This window comes from Epinephelus lanceolatus, chromosome 18 (genome assembly GCF_041903045.1).
Source record: "Epinephelus lanceolatus isolate andai-2023 chromosome 18, ASM4190304v1, whole genome shotgun sequence".
In the NCBI taxonomy this organism is placed as follows: domain Eukaryota; kingdom Metazoa; phylum Chordata; class Actinopteri; order Perciformes; family Serranidae; genus Epinephelus; species Epinephelus lanceolatus.
The window spans coordinates 22,582,139-22,598,330 of record NC_135751.1 but is presented as its reverse complement, the minus strand read 5'-3'; the positions used below and the strand labels follow the sequence as shown (position 1 = coordinate 22,598,330).

Genomic DNA, 16,192 nt, shown 5'->3' with positions numbered 1-16,192 from the left:
CACTTTTACAATACATAGTAATGAAACAACAGCACCAACAGAACAGTACAATACAAAAAGCAGTATAGAAAAGCAACAAAACTATAACAAACAACAGAAGAAAGCAGACACACTGTGTGATGGTACACTGGGCAAGAGATGGATTATTGAATTAAAAAGCCATGGTGAACAGATGAGTTTTGAAGATGGATTTGAAAATGTCCAGTACAGGGGCATTGTGGGTTACAGGGTGGAGAGAGTTCCAGAGGGTGGGGGCAGCGACGCAGAAGGCCTGGTCACCAAAAGTTCGGAAGCAGGAGTGAGGGAAGGAGAGTAGGCCGGAGTCAGAGGAGCGCAGAGATCTGGACCGAGTGTAGGGGTGGAGGAGGTCCCTTATGTACTGTGGGGTGAGGGCATGGAGGGACTTATATCTTTGTTTGTTATATATCTATATTTATTGGAGAACGTCAGAGGTTTTGGAAAAACCCTGATGACTGCAGATGACCAAAGATATCTGTGAAGCACTCAGTTCATGTGTAACAGGTCCATCATCAGACCCAATATTAATATTAAAACAGCCATACCTGTCTTTAATGGCTCAACAATACATTCAGAGATCCACAATGTGTTTTTCTTTCCTTTTTAAATCCTGTCATCCAGTGTTGTAGTAGAGGATATATGCAGGTATACAGGACACACCCACCTCTTCTTCTGGCATTTTAAAGAAGCCTCCTATCAGCCAGAAAAACAAAGGAATATATAGAAGTATACCCTCTTACTCTTCAGTAACCTACCCATCACCCACCTCATCAACTACCACTACACAGGGGCGGAAATCCCAGGGGGGACAGGGGGGGACATGACTCCTCCTTCAGTAAAGCTGTACCCCCCTAGAATCATTTGAGTCACAATTAATAATTTTTGAACAGTGCAGTAGTATTTATTAAAAGCACAATGTAAGCGGTGCTCATTATAATCACGCAATAATGTACTATTTAAATCTTAAAAGATTTAGTCCCCCCCCCTCCCATTCCTAGTAGTGGTATATCCCACACTCTTTCCAGCGGTCGGGGCTGCTTGGCAACAGTAGCAGCGTGTGGCTGGAGCCGCTGCCCACATCGCGCCTCGCAGGGTAAGATGTTCACTCACACAGACACAGTTTAACTTACACAAGTTACAACACATCCCATTTGCTGTTACAACAAGCCCCAGGCCCAGGCTGATAATATAAACTGTCTGCAACATTTCTCCTGCATTGTTCAAAAGCCTACTCAATTACGAGTGCTGCTAAGCTAAAAGCTAATGATTAAGCTCAGAGTTTAGTGATAGTCAGAGAGGACAGGAGACAAAGGAGAGTGAGAGGACAGGACAAGAGCAGTCAGTGGCGGAGCGGCTCGTAGCTAATGGGTACCTGTCTGTAGGCTCTCCACCTGTCAGTGAGACAAACATGAAAGACGTGCAGACGAGGAGCGGTCATTACGCGCGACTATTACGCATGGTTGTGAGGTGCGCAGTGGCAGATCTCACAGCACACTGTTTATAAACCAGTTTACCAGTTTGTTTGCAGGAAATGTTTAGTTTTAGTTTTAGTTTTAGTTTAGTTAGTATAGACATTCACTCTGCCTGTTGGAGAGATAGAGAGAAGATTAAAGCGTCAAATTGCAGTAAAAGATGCTGTATAAAAGACAGGCTACAACTTTTTTTCCTTGTCCCCCCCTGGAATTATTCTCTAAAATTTTACTGTTTATTGTCCCCCCCGGCTATGAAATGGGATTTTCGCCCCTGCCACTACACCACTGCTTTTATTAAGTTGGTCCAACAAACTCAACTCAGAGTGAGCCAAGAAGAAACAACATACATGACATAACCCCTCACTCCCTTATTTGCTCCTACATACTGTCCATTTCACCTTTATCCAACCAAGGCCCCCACCTAGCTATTAAAGACACTGCTGCTTTGTGGTATAAACAGATTCCAGGAGGAGTCTCTCAGTCTGACAACATTCAGATTTGTTTAGCTCTTTCACCAAGTGACCATTGTCCCTTAGACTCACTCTATCAATGCTTAGAACAAGTCAACAGCTGGATGCAATCAAATTTCCTTCAAATAAATAAAGACAGAAAAGAAATCATTGTTTTTGGCAACAAGGAGGAAAGAATGAATGTTACTGCAGTTTCTGATCCCAGAGCTATAAAGACAAAAACCCCAGTCAGGAAACTTGGTGTTTATTTAGACTCAGATCTGAGCTTCAGCAGCGTCATCAAGGCAAGAACTGAATCAGCATTTTATCATCTTTAAAAAAGAGCAAGATTTAGAGAAACTCATTCATGCCATAATATCCAGCAGGGTGGACCAATGTAACAGTGTCCTTTCTGACCTTCCCCAAAAGACAGTCAGACAACTTCAGCTCATTGAAAACTCTGCTGCTAGAATTCCAGCACCAACAAAGAGAACAGAGCACATTACCTCGTTCTTAAATCTCTACAGTGGCTTCAAGTGACTTAATGGATAGATTTTAAAATGCTGCTGTTAGTTTTTAAATGACTCAAAAAAAAAAAAAAAAAAGAGCATTATTGAATGAAAACACAGTTGAGTGTTGAAACTCCTCCTCCTCCACTTCTCCTCTCCTACAATTTTTGAGTTGGAAACTGTCATAAATTCAGCTTCTGTATCTAACAACGGGGTAGAATATTCTAATATGATAATTTAAATTTCAAGCAAAGCTCCTCCTCCTGTCAGTCACTCTCAGTTTCAGTGTGCTATTAAATTGCTCCTCCAGCACCTCCTCTCCTCATCCTCCAAAGCCTCTGATCTGTCAGCAGTAAGCTGACTTTCCAAGTTACAAGGCCATTCTCAGCACACACTGACAACATGCTGGGGACCCTCTGCACTCTCATCACTGCTCTAACATGTAAGGAGGCTGACTTACTGCAGCTTTGACCTCATGTTGGATTCATCAGTCTGTGTGTTTCTCTTGACTCCATGTCATCTTGTTGTTTCCAGGTGTGAGTGGTGTGACGGTGGTGACACAGAAGCCTCCTGTTGTGGCGCTGAGGAAAGGAGAGACAGCCACCATGGACTGTAACTCTGCTATAGGTGGACCTCGCTGGTATAAACAGATTCCAGGAGGAGTTCCGCAGTTTGTACTGAATTATTATCACAGCTTTAGCGCTCCTCAATATGGCTCTGGTTTCTCCTCTCCAAAGTTCACATCTAATCATCAGTCAAGAACAGATTATCGTTTGATCATCAACAATGTGGAGGAGGGAGACTCAGCAGTTTATCACTGTGCTACATGGGACGATTCTGCCAAGGAGTGGGTATCACAGTGATTTACACTGTGACAAAACCTCCTCACACATACTTCTGCTTTTCAAGTCCCTGTAAAGGATTGACTAAGGGAAGCCAGCAATGGAGCCACCAATTTGCATTGAGCCCCAGGAATCAACCTGTGCACTTGTGCTGGAATACAACCAGGCAGGAGTTCCTGTACATCGGGTAGTTTGTAGTAGTTTGATAAAACAATTTTTTGAGAAGTCAGCATCATTTGTGATATAATCCACAGCGATAAGGCTGCTTGAACAAGATTTTGACTCAGGACCCTTCAACAAGCTCGGGCCATGAGACATTGTAATAAAGCAGGACACCAGCTTATGTACTGTAGTGGTGAAAATTTCTCCTGAAGCTCTGAGGTCTGGAGCAGTTACCCACCTTGGCAGGTTAATTCAGCTTTGTTGATCACCTTTCACATGTGCAAAGGCTTCAGTTATGACTTCAGCAACGGCTGACACATGTTTTTATTAAACTATGACTGTCCCTGACTTCCCTGAGATAAAACAATAATCAGTCACAAAAAACATTGTATTTAGTTTCCAAGTTTTGTTTGAAACATAGTCAGGTGTGGGCTGGACACGATGCTTCACACGCAGGAGAAGATGTGTGCTCTCTGATGTATAAGCACACACATTCATGGTCTGTTTGTGTGTGTTCTGAGCTCTGCTCTATAGGTGATATTAACACTATAAATATTTCAAGTATTCTGTGAAAGTTAACGTTTTGTTAATGTCCAAGAAAAGGAGGCTCATTTAAGTATTTCAAAACTACTCAAAATTGGATCTGTTGATTAGTGAACTGAAAAAGTAACGAATATATGACAATAAAAGTTTTATTTTTTCGAATCAGCATGTGATGTTTTAGGGGTGATGAATACAAATAACATGCTCCAAAGTGTGATTTTCAGCTACAGCACCAAATGAAAATGCAACTTGAACTGCTAACATCTCATATATATTCACAGATTAATAATGTGTTTCCAATATCTGAATCACAGGAGCCTTTACTTATATGAAGCATGCTCACTTAATGAGATAACATCTCTGAGAAGTGCGATGAATCTGAAATTGTTGACAAACAGTTTTGTTTACTCCACATCTTGCTTATTACTGAAAACCGCTTACTTTTCATACTGTAATGTACAAGTATGAGAAACATGAAGCTAAAAATGAATGAAGCTTTATTTATCATGTGACTATATTAAATAAATCTCTGACAAATGAAACAAAATAAGCACTTTTATTTCTATAACTCCTGAAATTATTAAAAATATCAAAGGACATCAGCAGGTCTCCGAAAATAACTTGAACAACGACACAAAGTAAAGCAAACACATTTGTCGATATGATGTGATGCACATAAATCCTGTTATTTATTAATGAATGAAAGCAGAGCTGAGTGTTTAAAGTCCTCCTCCTCACACTCCAACCCTGCTCACCTCTCAGCTGGAAAGTAAGGGACGTTTACACCACACACTGACAACATGCTGGGGACCCTCTGCTCTCTCATCACTGCTCTAACATGTAAGGAGGCTGACTTACTGCAGCTTTGACCTCATGTTGGATTCATCAGTCTGTGTGTTTCTCTTGACTCTATGTCATCTTGTTGTTTCCAGGTGTGAGTGGTGTGACGGTGGTGACACAGAAGCCTCCTGTTGTGACGCTGAGGAAAGGAGAGACAGCCACCATGGACTGTAACCTGGGGACTGTGACTGATAAAGCAGTCTGGTATAAACAGATTCCAGGAGGAGTTCCTCAGTATGTGCTGAGGTTTTATCACAGCTGGAGCTCTGTTAGATATGGCTCTGGTTTCTCCACTCCAAAGTTCACATCTAATCATCAGTCAACAACAGATTATCGTTTGATCATCAACAATGTGGAGGAGGGAGACTCAGCAGTCTATCACTGTCACACATGGGACAGCTCTGTCAACGAGTACGTATCACAGTGATTTACACATGTGACAAAAACCTCCTCACACATACTTCTGCTTTTTGAGTCTCTGACACTTCTTGTCTGGGAGTAAAGCCATCAGCCAATTCTTTATGTTACCTCGCTCATATATTAGAAACATATTTTAAAACTTCAAATCCCTTTGACTGGATTCTCACAAAAAGCCTCAGAACTTAGTGGTAGTAACTTACAGTATGTCATGTGTACGTTCTTTAATGCAAAAATAGACAATAGGCTTGCTACTAAATGTTAACCACAAGATCTATCACACTGTTGGACAAATCAGTGTTTACAGTAAATATTCATGTCTTTTGCTGCTCATAAAAATAAACAAGTTATTAAAAGTTCTGAGCAGATTCTCATTTGCTGATCCAAACTCAGATTATGTGATAAATCTTTCTTGACAAAAATGCTCTGGTGCACATGTAGTGAGGATTGTTACACAAACATGTCTTGTATTATATTGTTATGTTGCAGTTTGTCCCTCTTCATGAACAGGATCAAAGGTCATCTGGCAGCCAAAGTTACAAAAACTAGAAGTCACGTGCAGATAAAACACAACCAAACAAACCTCTCCATTAATATAGGGTAATAGTTAATGGGAAAAAGAGAACGTGGTTATTAGTATCAGCAAAGTTACTCAACATGGCTATATATACAGTATACTAAAATAAGGTGGCACAATGAATAGGCCTACATAATATTTGATGATGAAGATAACAAAGGTACGATGCCCTTCTCATTATTAAACAGTTTATTATGTGTATACTACACGATAAATCTTGAGCTTCTAACATGAACCTCGTATTTGTTTGTATATTTAATTTTAAAGAGAATAAATGTCTGATAGCACTCCTACATGCACACAAGAGAAATGTAATGATAATATGTAATAATATGACGATTTATGGTCATGAGCAAAAGACATTATGAAAGATGAGATTACTGGTACAAAATGATCTACAGATATGACACTGAATCACATTCAGAGTGTTTTTCATTAATGAATAAAAAGCTGAGTATAGTTTTGAAACTCCTCCTCCTGCACTTCTCCTCTCCTTCAGTCTCTCTCAGTCAGTCATTGTAAACAGTAAATATTCATGTCTTTTGACGGATTTGCGGATTTTTTCATTTGCTGATCCAGATTCAGACAATGAAATGGATATTTCTTGATATAAATTCAGCAGTGCACATGTTTGTTTTGTCCTTCTTTGTGAACAGGTCAAAGGGTCATCTGACAGTCAAAACTGACACAAACTAGAAGCCATGTGCAGCTAAAACATGACCAAATGAAAGTCTTACTTTCACCAAACAACATTTCATTTATATTTTGTGATTCGAGATCTGTTTCCAACAGAGGAAAAGAATTAGAATAATTAAAGCTGTTTGCACATGCTGTACAAACAGATATGTAGAGTGCTACAGAGTACTTATAATCTGAGGGATCACCATGACATATGGAGTTCCTCAGGGCTCGATTATTGGGCTGCAGTTATTCAACCTGTACATGCTAATTCTATGACAATAATGTTTGTTATCACAGCTACGTAGACAACACTCAGATGTTTTTAGCTCTTTCACCAAGTGACCATAGTCGCTCAGACTCACTCTATCAATGCTTAGAGAAAATCAATATCTGGAATTAAATCCATTTAAGGAAATAATGGAAAGAAGTAAAAGAGGAAAGAATGAAAGTTATTGATCGACTTGATTCCACAGCTATAAAGACAAAAACCCCGTCAGAAACTTGGTGTTTAAAGCAGACTCAGATCTGAGCTTCAGCAGTGTCATCAAGTCAATGACTGAAACAGCATTTTACCATCTTAAACAAAGATCAGTAACTGGAGGTCTCATAGTAAGAAAAGTGTCATAAACATAAAGTAAACATTTGCATTTACACCATGTTATCCCCAAGACTTAACCATGTTTACTGCACCTATTTATAACCTGAGTAGTCATGTTTAACATAAAACTATACAAACATGAAGGAGTATTTATTTAGTGTGATCAGTCCTTTATGGAAAAATACTGCAAAGTACATAAACAATTCATGTGATACCAAAACTAGATTTAATACTTAGAGAACATTAACAGACTTCATAAAGCTACATGAAGATGTGTTTCTTAAGAGCAGAAGGAAAAGTTTATAATGTGAAACCACGTACATGAAGTAGTTGATTTATAAATGAAAACAGAGCTGAGTGTTGAAACTCCTCCTCCTCCTCATCTTCTCCTCTCCTCAGTGTCTTTATAAGCTTCAGTCTCTCTTCTCCTCACACTCCAACCCTGCTCACCTGTCAGCTGGACAGTAAGGGACGTTTACACGACACACTGACAACATGCTGGGGACCCTCTGCACTCTCATCACTGCTCTAACATGTAAGATATTCTTCTCAGTCCTTTTATAGCCCATATTTTCACACACAAACCTTTGACTCATGTATTTTTCTCTGTATGTTGACAGATGTTGATGCAGTGATAGTGCTGACCCAGACACCTGCTGTCCACACAGTTTCTACAGGACAACAAGTTGTTCTCAACTGCAACACTGATTCTGGAAATTATGTTCACTGGTATAAACAGGTTCCTGGTGAAGCTCCTCAGTATGTTCTGGAGTTTGTTTATTCTAACAGTGCACCCAGCTTTGGATCAGGATTCTCCTCAGACAGATTCAACTGTAAATCCTCATCAAACATAGATTACCAGTTCATCATGAAGCGGACAGAGACAGGAGACTCTGCTGTCTATTACTGTGCAACATGGGACAGCTCTGCAACTGAAGTTGTATCACAGTGATTCACACTGTGACAAAAACCTCAGTGAGAGACTCACTGCAGATTTTATGAGTTTTGACCAAAATCAAACAATAAAAATCAGTAAATCTAGGACACACAATTAAAGATAATGACATAAAGTCCAATAAAGGTACACAAGTGTTTGAAACAAGTCCAGCAGTGTTTTGGAATATAATGAGACTGATGAAGTGAAGAGACATTGACAGTGAAAGTTGGTCTCAACAGGATGTTTCAGTTCCACTCCCCTCATTAGTGAGAGTCAGGAGGTTTTTGTACAGCCATGTGTACAAACTGAATCACTGTGGTATTCGGACAAGGCACCAAGCTGATTGTGACAAGTAAGTACTTTTTTTTTTGTTTTTAAAGATTTTTTTTGGGGGGCTTTTTGCCTTTAATATACAGGACAGTGTGAAATGGGGAGACAGAGAGAGTGGGGGGATAACATGCAGCAAAGGGTTGCAAGCGGGAGTCGAACTCGCGACCGCTGCAGCGAGGCATCACCTCTATACGTGGGGCGCCGGCACTATCCACTAAGTTACCGACGCAACAAGTAAGTACTTTTTAACTCATCATAAAACAGCACAGATTTTATGTTTCTCATTCAAATTAAGAGAAAATGGTCAAATTATAATCTGAAGAATAATAAAAAAGAAAGAAATATTCAACACATTGTTTGGTGAATAATAGATAAGTGGTTCTACATCTGTTTGATATCAGGCTGTGTGTCTGAAGGCAAATGATCACAAGTTTAAAGTATTTTCTACAAATATTCAGAAGGTTTTTTGATGGCAAAGGAGTTTTAAACATTTGGCCAACATTTACAAGATTATTTATTTTCATAACTTATGACAAGTTTTAACATTTCAAAACTCTGCATTAATTATTCTGTAAAGAGTATTTTATATTGTGACATTAATAGTAAAATATTGTTCTTGTGATATGTATTTACTTATCCTCTAACATTCTGATATATTTAAAACTTGATGATGATTTCTAAATGTGTTTGCAGATTCAAAATGCTTAACTTCTTCAGCGTGTTGGTTATATCGTCAACACAAGCAATAAATGAATCTCCTACTGTCATGCTTTGTGTTAATGATTTGACTCCTAGTTATCTGATGAATGTCCTTTGTGTATCTTCAGGCTCCAGCCTCCCTCCTCCTGTCCTGACAGTCTTCCCTCCGTCCAGTGCTGAGCTCCAGTCCAACAAAGCCTCTCTGGTCTGTCTGTCCAGTCAGTCTGTGCCTTTTGCAGATGTGAGCTGGTTGCTTGGTGGGAGTCCAGTGAGCAGTGGGATCTCTACCAGCACCGCTGTTCAGCAAGCAGACCAGACGTTCCAAATCAGCAGCTATCTGGCCGTCCAGACGTCAGACTGGAACATGGATAAGGTTTACACATGTAAAGTGTCTTTGGGCTCCCAGACTGCAGAGAAAAACATCAACAAGTCCCACTGTCCCATTGAAGAACAGTAGAGGAGCACAATGAGCATTTAACATCTGCTTCTTTACTCTTTGTGCTGTTTGCTCATTACAAGGTTTACATGGTAGAAAAGATGTGTCTGCATGCTTGTAATAAATGTTGTGACAGTTAGGTGGAGGTGTTGTATCAGCTTTGCAAATGCTGCAGTTTTCAACAATCATTCAATAAAATAAGACAAAAAACAGTTGAAAAAGTGTTTGTATTTATGTGTGCTTTCATTTTTGTTTATAAAACATAACAAATTTCAAATATGGTATTTTCATTCCAGTAATTGTAACCTTTTAAAGGTTTTTCAGTTTTTCTCCTGAACTTCAAAACACACAGAAAACAAACTATTTGTTCATCCTACCCTGATTTATAAAACATTTAATATTCTTGAAATTTAAATTGTTATTAGATGTTGATTTAGAGAAAACACAATAAGTTACAACAAGGTAATATATATAATATATATATATGACTGATCAAATCATAGCATTTAATTAAACTATCAGTGTGTTTGCAGTCAGAGACAGTTCCCTCTGATTTTACAGAGAGCTGACACTTGACCTCTTCATTTACATGGAGCTATAAATAAGGAGAGGAGGCCTGCAGGTGCATCCTGGGAAGGAAGAGAGGGAGGAGTAGAGAGGTGATGCTTCACTGATGGAGGATGAAAACTCAGTTTCATTTGCTCATGTCATCTGATTTTTCTAACGTCTTAACGACTGTGAGCAACTAAAACAAGGCAAAGTCATATTCATCTTTCTGCTGTGCTTTTATTGCAAATTAACACCTAATAACAATGTTGCTTTATGATTTTGAATATAAATATTAAAGAAACAAGTCTGTCTGTTGTCTTTGTGTCCAGGATTATTATCAGTGACATGAACAACAGGAGAAAAATACAATCTAGTCAAGGTGACAACATTTGCAGAACATTATCCTTTTAAATGATGTTTTCACAAGTACAAATAAATACAAACACTTTTTCAACTGTTTTTTTTTCTTATTTTATTGAATGATTGTTGAAAACTGCAGCATTTGCAAAGCTGATACAACACCTCCACCTAACTGTCACAACATTTATTACAAGCATGCAGACACATCTTTTCTACCATGTAAACCTTGTAATGAGCAAACAGCACAAAGAGTAAAGAAGCAGATGTTAAATGCTCATTGTGCTCCTCTACTGTTCTTCAGTGGGACAGTGGGACTTGTTGATGTTTTCCTCTGCAGTCTGGGAGCCCAAAGACACTTTACATGTGTAAACCTTATCCATGTTCCAGTCTGACGTCTGGACGGCCAGATAGCTGCTGATTTGGAACGTCTGGTCTGCTTGCTGAACAGCGGTGCTGGTAGAGATCCCACTGCTCACTGGACTCCCACCAAGCAACCAGCTCACATCTGCAAAAGGCACAGACTGACTGGACAGACAGACCAGAGAGGCTTTGTTGGACTGGAGCTCAGCACTGGACGGAGGGAAGACTGTCAGGACAGGAGGAGGGAGGCTGGAGCCTGAAGATACACAAAGGACATTCATCAGATAACTAGGAGTCAAATCATTAACACAAAGCATGACAGTAGGAGATTCATTTATTGCTTGTGTTGACGATATAACCAACACACTGAAGAAGTTAAGCATTTTGAATCTGCAAACACATTTAGAAATCATCACCTAAAATATGAGCAGTGATGCATTTTAAAACATCAACAATCCATCAATCACAAATTTAGAAATATTTTTCATTAGTTAATTTTAATTGTTTAGGTGGAAACTGTCATTAATTCACCCTCTGTACTTTACATAATGTTTTTAAAATTCTAATATAATAATTTAAATCACTGTGACAGTTTCAGGTATATCAGAAGTCACTTTGCTTTGTGGTGTCTATCTAACCACCTAATAAAAATAATACTTCAAACAGCCACAATCATATTCACATAAAGTTTAAAATATATCAGAACATTAGAGAATAAGTAAATAAATATCACAAGAACCATATTTTACTATTACTGTCACAATATAAAATACTCTTTACAGAATAATTAATGCAGAGTTTTGAAATGTTAAAACTTGTCATAAGTTATGAAAATAAATAATCTTGTAAATGTTGCCCAAATGTTTAAAACTCCTTTGCCATCAAAAAACCTTCTGAATATTTGTAGAAAATACTTAAACAATTGTGATCGTTTGCCTTCAGACACACAGCCTGATATCAAACAGATGTAGAACCACTTATCTATTATTCACCAAACAATGTGTTGAATATTTCTTTCTTTTTTTTTATTCATCAGATTATAAATTGCCCATTTTCTCTCAATTTGAATGAGAAACATAAAATCTGTGCTGTTTTATGATGAGTTAAAAAGTACTTACTTGTCACAATCAGCTTGGTGCCTTGTCCGAATACCACAGTGATTCAGTTTGTACACATGGCTGTACAAAAACCTCCTGACTCTCACTAATGAGGGGAGTGGAACTGAAACATCCTGTTGAGACCAACTTTCACTGTCAATGTCTCTTCACTTCATCACTCTCATTATATTCCAAAACACTGCTGGACTTGTTTCAAACACTTTTATCTCTTTCGGGGAATTTATTTAATGTCTGTTCTTGTTTTGTTCCAAGTTCACTGATTTTAATTGTTAAAATCTGCAGTGAGTCTCTCACTGAGTTTTTTGTCACAGTGTGAATCACTGTGATACAGCTGCAGAAGCAGAGCTGTCCCATGTCTGACAGTAATAGACAGCAGAGTCTCCTGTCTCTGTCCGCTTTATGATGAACTGGTAATCTGCGTTTGATGAGGATTTAGAGTTGAATCTGTCTGAGGAGAATCCTGATCCAAAGCTGGGTGCACTGTTAGAATGGTAAAAACTCAGGATGTACTGAGGAACTTCACCAGGAACCTGTTTATACCAGCGAACATAATTTCCAGAATCAGTGTTGCATTTGAGAACAACTTGTTGTCCTGTAGAAACTGTGTGGACAGCAGGCGTCTGGGTCAGCACTATCACTGCATCAACATCTGTCAACATACAGAGAAAAATACATGAGTCAAAGGTTTGTGTGTGAAAATATGGGCTATAAAAGGACTGAGAAGAATATCTTACATGTTAGAGCAGTGATGAGAGTGCAGAGGGTCCCCAGCATGTTGTCAGTGTGTGGTGTAAACGTCCCTTACTGTCCAGCTGAGAGGTGAGCAGGGTTGGAGTGTGAGGAGAAGAGAGACTGAAGCTTATAAAGACACTGAGGAGAGGAGAAGAGGAGGAGGAGTTTCAACACTCAGCTCTGTTTTCATTTATAAATCAACTACTTCATGTACGTGGTTTCACATTATAAACTTTTTCTTCTACTCTTAAGAAACACATCTTCATGTAGCTTTATGAAGTCTGTTAATGTTCTCTAAGTATTAAATCTAGTTTTGGTATCACATGAATTGTTTCTGTACGTTGTAGTATTTTTCCATAAAGGACTGATCACACTAAATAAATACTCCTTCCTGTTTGTATAGTTTTATGTTAAACATGACTACTCAGGTTATAAATAGGTGCAGTAAACATGGTTAAGTCTTGGGGATAACATGGTTTAAATGCGAATGTTTACTTTATGTTTATGACACTTTTTTTACTATGAGACCTCCAATTACTGATCTTTGTTTAAGATGGTAAAATGCTGTTTCAGTCATTGCCTTGATGACACTGCTGAAGCTCAGATCTGAGTCTGCTTTAAACACCAAGTTTCTGATGAGGTTTTTCTCTTTACAGCTGTGGAATCAAGCTGATCAATAACTTTCATTCTTTCCTCTTTTATTTTCTTTACATTATGTCCTTAAATAGATTTAACTCCAGATATTGATTTTCTCTAAGCATTGATAGAGTGAGTCTGAGCGACTATGGTCACTTGGTGAAAGAGCTAAAAACATCTGAGTGTTGTCTACGTAGCTGTGATAACAAACATTATTTTAATAGAATTAACATGTACAGGTTGAATAATTGTGGCCCAGGAATCCAGCCCTGAGGAACTCCACATGTCATGGTGATCCCTCAGATTATAAGCACTCTGTAGTACTCTATCTGTTTGTCCAGCATGTGCAAACAGCGTCAGTGAGCAGGGTGTAAAGTTAATGAACTGATCAGTTCTCACCTAAATAAATTTGCTCTCACTGAAGTAGCATTTTGCATATTAATGGAGACCTGTGTTTCATCTGTTGGAAACACATCACAAATCACAAAATATAAATGAATGTTGTCAGGTGAAAGTAAGACTTTCATTTGGTCATGTTTCAGCTGCACATTCACTTCTAGTTTGTGTCAGTTTTGACTGTTAGATGGCCCTTTGACCTGTTCATAAAGAAGGAAAAATCAAACATGTGCGCTGCTGAATTTATATCAAGAAATATCCATTTCATTGTCTGAATCTGGATCAGCAAATGAAAAAATCCGCAAATCCGTCAAAAGACATGAATATTTACTGTTTACAATGACTGACTGAGAGAGACTGAAGGAGAGGAGAAGTGGAGGAGGAGGAGTTTCAAAACTATACTCAGCTTTTTATTCATTAATGAAAAACATTCTGAATGTGATTCAGTGTCATATCTGTAGATCATTTCGTACCAGTAATCTCATCTTTCATAATGTCTTTTGCTCATGACCATAAATCATCATATTATTACATATTATCATTACATTTCTCTTGTGTACATGTAGGAGTGCTATCAGACATTTATTCACCTTAAAATTAAATATACAAACAAATACGTGGTTCATGTTAGAAGCTCAAGATTTATCGTGTAGTATATACACAATAAACTGTGTAATAATGAGCAGGGCATTGTACCTTTGTTATCTTCATCATCAAATATTATGTAGGCCTATTCATTGTGCCACCTTATTTTAGTATACTGGATATATAGCCATGTTGAGTAACTTTGCTGATACTAATAACCACGTTCTCTTTTTCCCATTAACTATTACCCTATATTAATGGAGAGGTTTGTTTGGTTGTGTTTTATCTGCACGTGACTTCTAGTTTTTGTAACTTTGGCTGCCAGATGACCTTTGATCCTGTTCATGAAGAGGGACAAACTGCAACATAACAATATAATACAAGACATGTTTGTGTAACAATCCTCACTACATGTGCACCAGAGCATTTTTGTCAAGAAAGATTTATCACATAATCTGAGTTTGGATCAGCAAATGAGAATCTGCTCAGAACTTTTAATAACTTGTTTATTTTTATGAGCAGCAAAAGACATGAATATTTACTGTAAACACTGATTTGTCCAACAGTGTAATAGATCTTGTGGTTAACATTTAGTAGCAAGCATATTGTCTATTTTTGCATTAAAGAATGTACACATGACATACTGTAAGTTACTACCACTAAGATCTGAGGCTTTTTGTGAGAATCCAGTCAAAGGGGTTTGAAGTTTTAAAATATGTTTCTAATATATGAGCGAGGTAACATAAAGAATTGGCTGATGGCTTTACTCCCAGACAAGATGTGTCAGAGACTCAAAAAGCAGAAGTGTTAAGTGAGGAGGTTTTTGTCACAGTGTAAATCACTGTGATACGTACTGATTAGCAGAGCTGTCCCATGTGTGACAGTAATAGACTGCTGAGTCTCCCTCCTCCACATTGTTGATGATCAAACGATAATCTGTTGTTGACTGATGATTAGATGTGAACTTTGGAGAGGAGAAACCAGAGCCATATTCTACAGAGCTCCAGCTGTGACGAAACCTCAGCACATACTGAGGAACTCCTCCTGGAATCTGTTTATACCAGACTGCTGGATAACCAGTCACAGTCCCCACGTTACAGTCCATGGTGGCTGTCTCTCCTGTCGTCAGCGTCACAACAGGAGGCTTCTGTGTCACCACCGTCACACCACTCACACCTGGAAACAACAAGATGACATGGAGTCAAGAGAAACACACAGACTGATGAATCCAACATGAGGTCAAAGCTGCAGTAAGTCAGCCTCCTTACATGTTAGAGCAGTGATGAGAGTGCAGAGGGTCCCCAGCATGTTGTCAGTGTGTGCTGAGAATGGCCTTGTAACTTGGAAAGTCAGCTTACTGCTGACAGATCAGAGGCTTTGGAGGATGAGGAGAGGAGGTGCTGGAGGAGCAATTTAATAGCACACTGAAACTGAGAGTGACTGACAGGAGGAGGAGCTTTGCTTCACTCTGCATGCTTTCTCACATTTCTTACTCTCATCTTCTTTCATTTATCCATTATACCCAGTGTAGACGATGATTTACTAAATTCAGTGTCATGATGTTACAAAATACTTCAGTATAGATGAATGTCACTATATTTTGGTTCCTAATGGATGGAATTCATGCATGAAAGCTTTATCATATTTGTATCATTGAGCAGGTTTTTCATACGTCAACAATAGACATCTGCTAGAGGATATAAACTTTGGCTCTGCTCACATGTACATACTGTAATTTACAGACATTAGACGTAAACTGTATTTTACAGAGAGCTGACACTTGACCTCTTCATTTACATGGAGCTATAAATAAGGAGAGGAGGCCTGCAGGTGCATCCTGGGAAGGAAGAGAGGGAGGAGTAGAGAGGTGATGCTTCACTGATGGAGGATGAAAACTCAGTTTCATTTGTTCATGTCATCTGATTTTTCTAACGTCTTAACGACTG

General features: G+C 38.6%; 2 protein-coding genes across 3 annotated transcripts; one reads left to right on the top strand and one right to left on the bottom strand.

Annotated features, from left to right (window-relative positions):
* The first annotated feature begins 4,721 nt into the window (after positions 1-4,721).
* LOC117268676 (immunoglobulin lambda-1 light chain-like) lies at positions 4,722-9,722 on the top strand. The gene is made up of 4 exons (XM_078161214.1): positions 4,722-4,835; positions 4,928-5,250; positions 8,364-8,397; positions 9,203-9,722. Exons 1-4 carry the CDS (start codon positions 4,796-4,798, stop codon positions 9,529-9,531), a joined length of 726 nt encoding a protein of 241 aa, XP_078017340.1. The 5' UTR covers positions 4,722-4,795; the 3' UTR covers positions 9,532-9,722.
* A 792-nt stretch (positions 9,723-10,514) lies between these two features.
* On the bottom strand, positions 10,515-15,680 carry LOC117267952 (immunoglobulin lambda-1 light chain-like). 2 transcript variants are annotated; one of them, XM_078161212.1, is made up of 4 exons: positions 15,515-15,680; positions 15,097-15,422; positions 11,898-11,931; positions 10,515-11,035 (listed from the first exon to the last, which is right to left on the bottom strand). In XM_078161212.1, the coding sequence occupies exons 1-4, from the start codon at positions 15,552-15,554 to the stop codon at positions 10,707-10,709; spliced, it is 729 nt and encodes a 242-aa protein (XP_078017338.1). In that variant the 5' UTR covers positions 15,555-15,680; the 3' UTR covers positions 10,515-10,706. The 2 variants fall into 2 exon arrangements, with proteins under 2 accessions (XP_078017338.1, XP_078017339.1); XM_078161213.1 differs by lacking the exons at positions 15,097-15,422; positions 15,515-15,680 and adding exons at positions 12,227-12,546; positions 12,632-12,751.
* Between the last annotated feature and the right edge of the window lie 512 nt (positions 15,681-16,192).

Bases quoted from the DNA above. Each gene is read 5' to 3' on its own strand.
- LOC117267952 (XM_078161212.1), bottom strand. From the start codon at position 15,554: ATGCTGGGGACCCTCTGCACTCTCATCACTGCTCTAACAT. The intron at 15,423-15,514 runs GTAAGGAGGCTG...TGTTGTTTCCAG, and splicing joins TCTCATCACTGCTCTAACAT to GTGTGAGTGGTGTGACGGTG. The intron at 11,932-15,096 runs GTATCACAGTGA...TGAATCACTGTG, and splicing joins ACAGCTCTGCTAATCAGTAC to GTATTCGGACAAGGCACCAA.
- LOC117268676 (XM_078161214.1), top strand. From the start codon at position 4,796: ATGCTGGGGACCCTCTGCTCTCTCATCACTGCTCTAACAT. The intron at 4,836-4,927 runs GTAAGGAGGCTG...TGTTGTTTCCAG, and splicing joins TCTCATCACTGCTCTAACAT to GTGTGAGTGGTGTGACGGTG. The intron at 8,398-9,202 runs GTAAGTACTTTT...GTGTATCTTCAG, and splicing joins CACCAAGCTGATTGTGACAA to GCTCCAGCCTCCCTCCTCCT.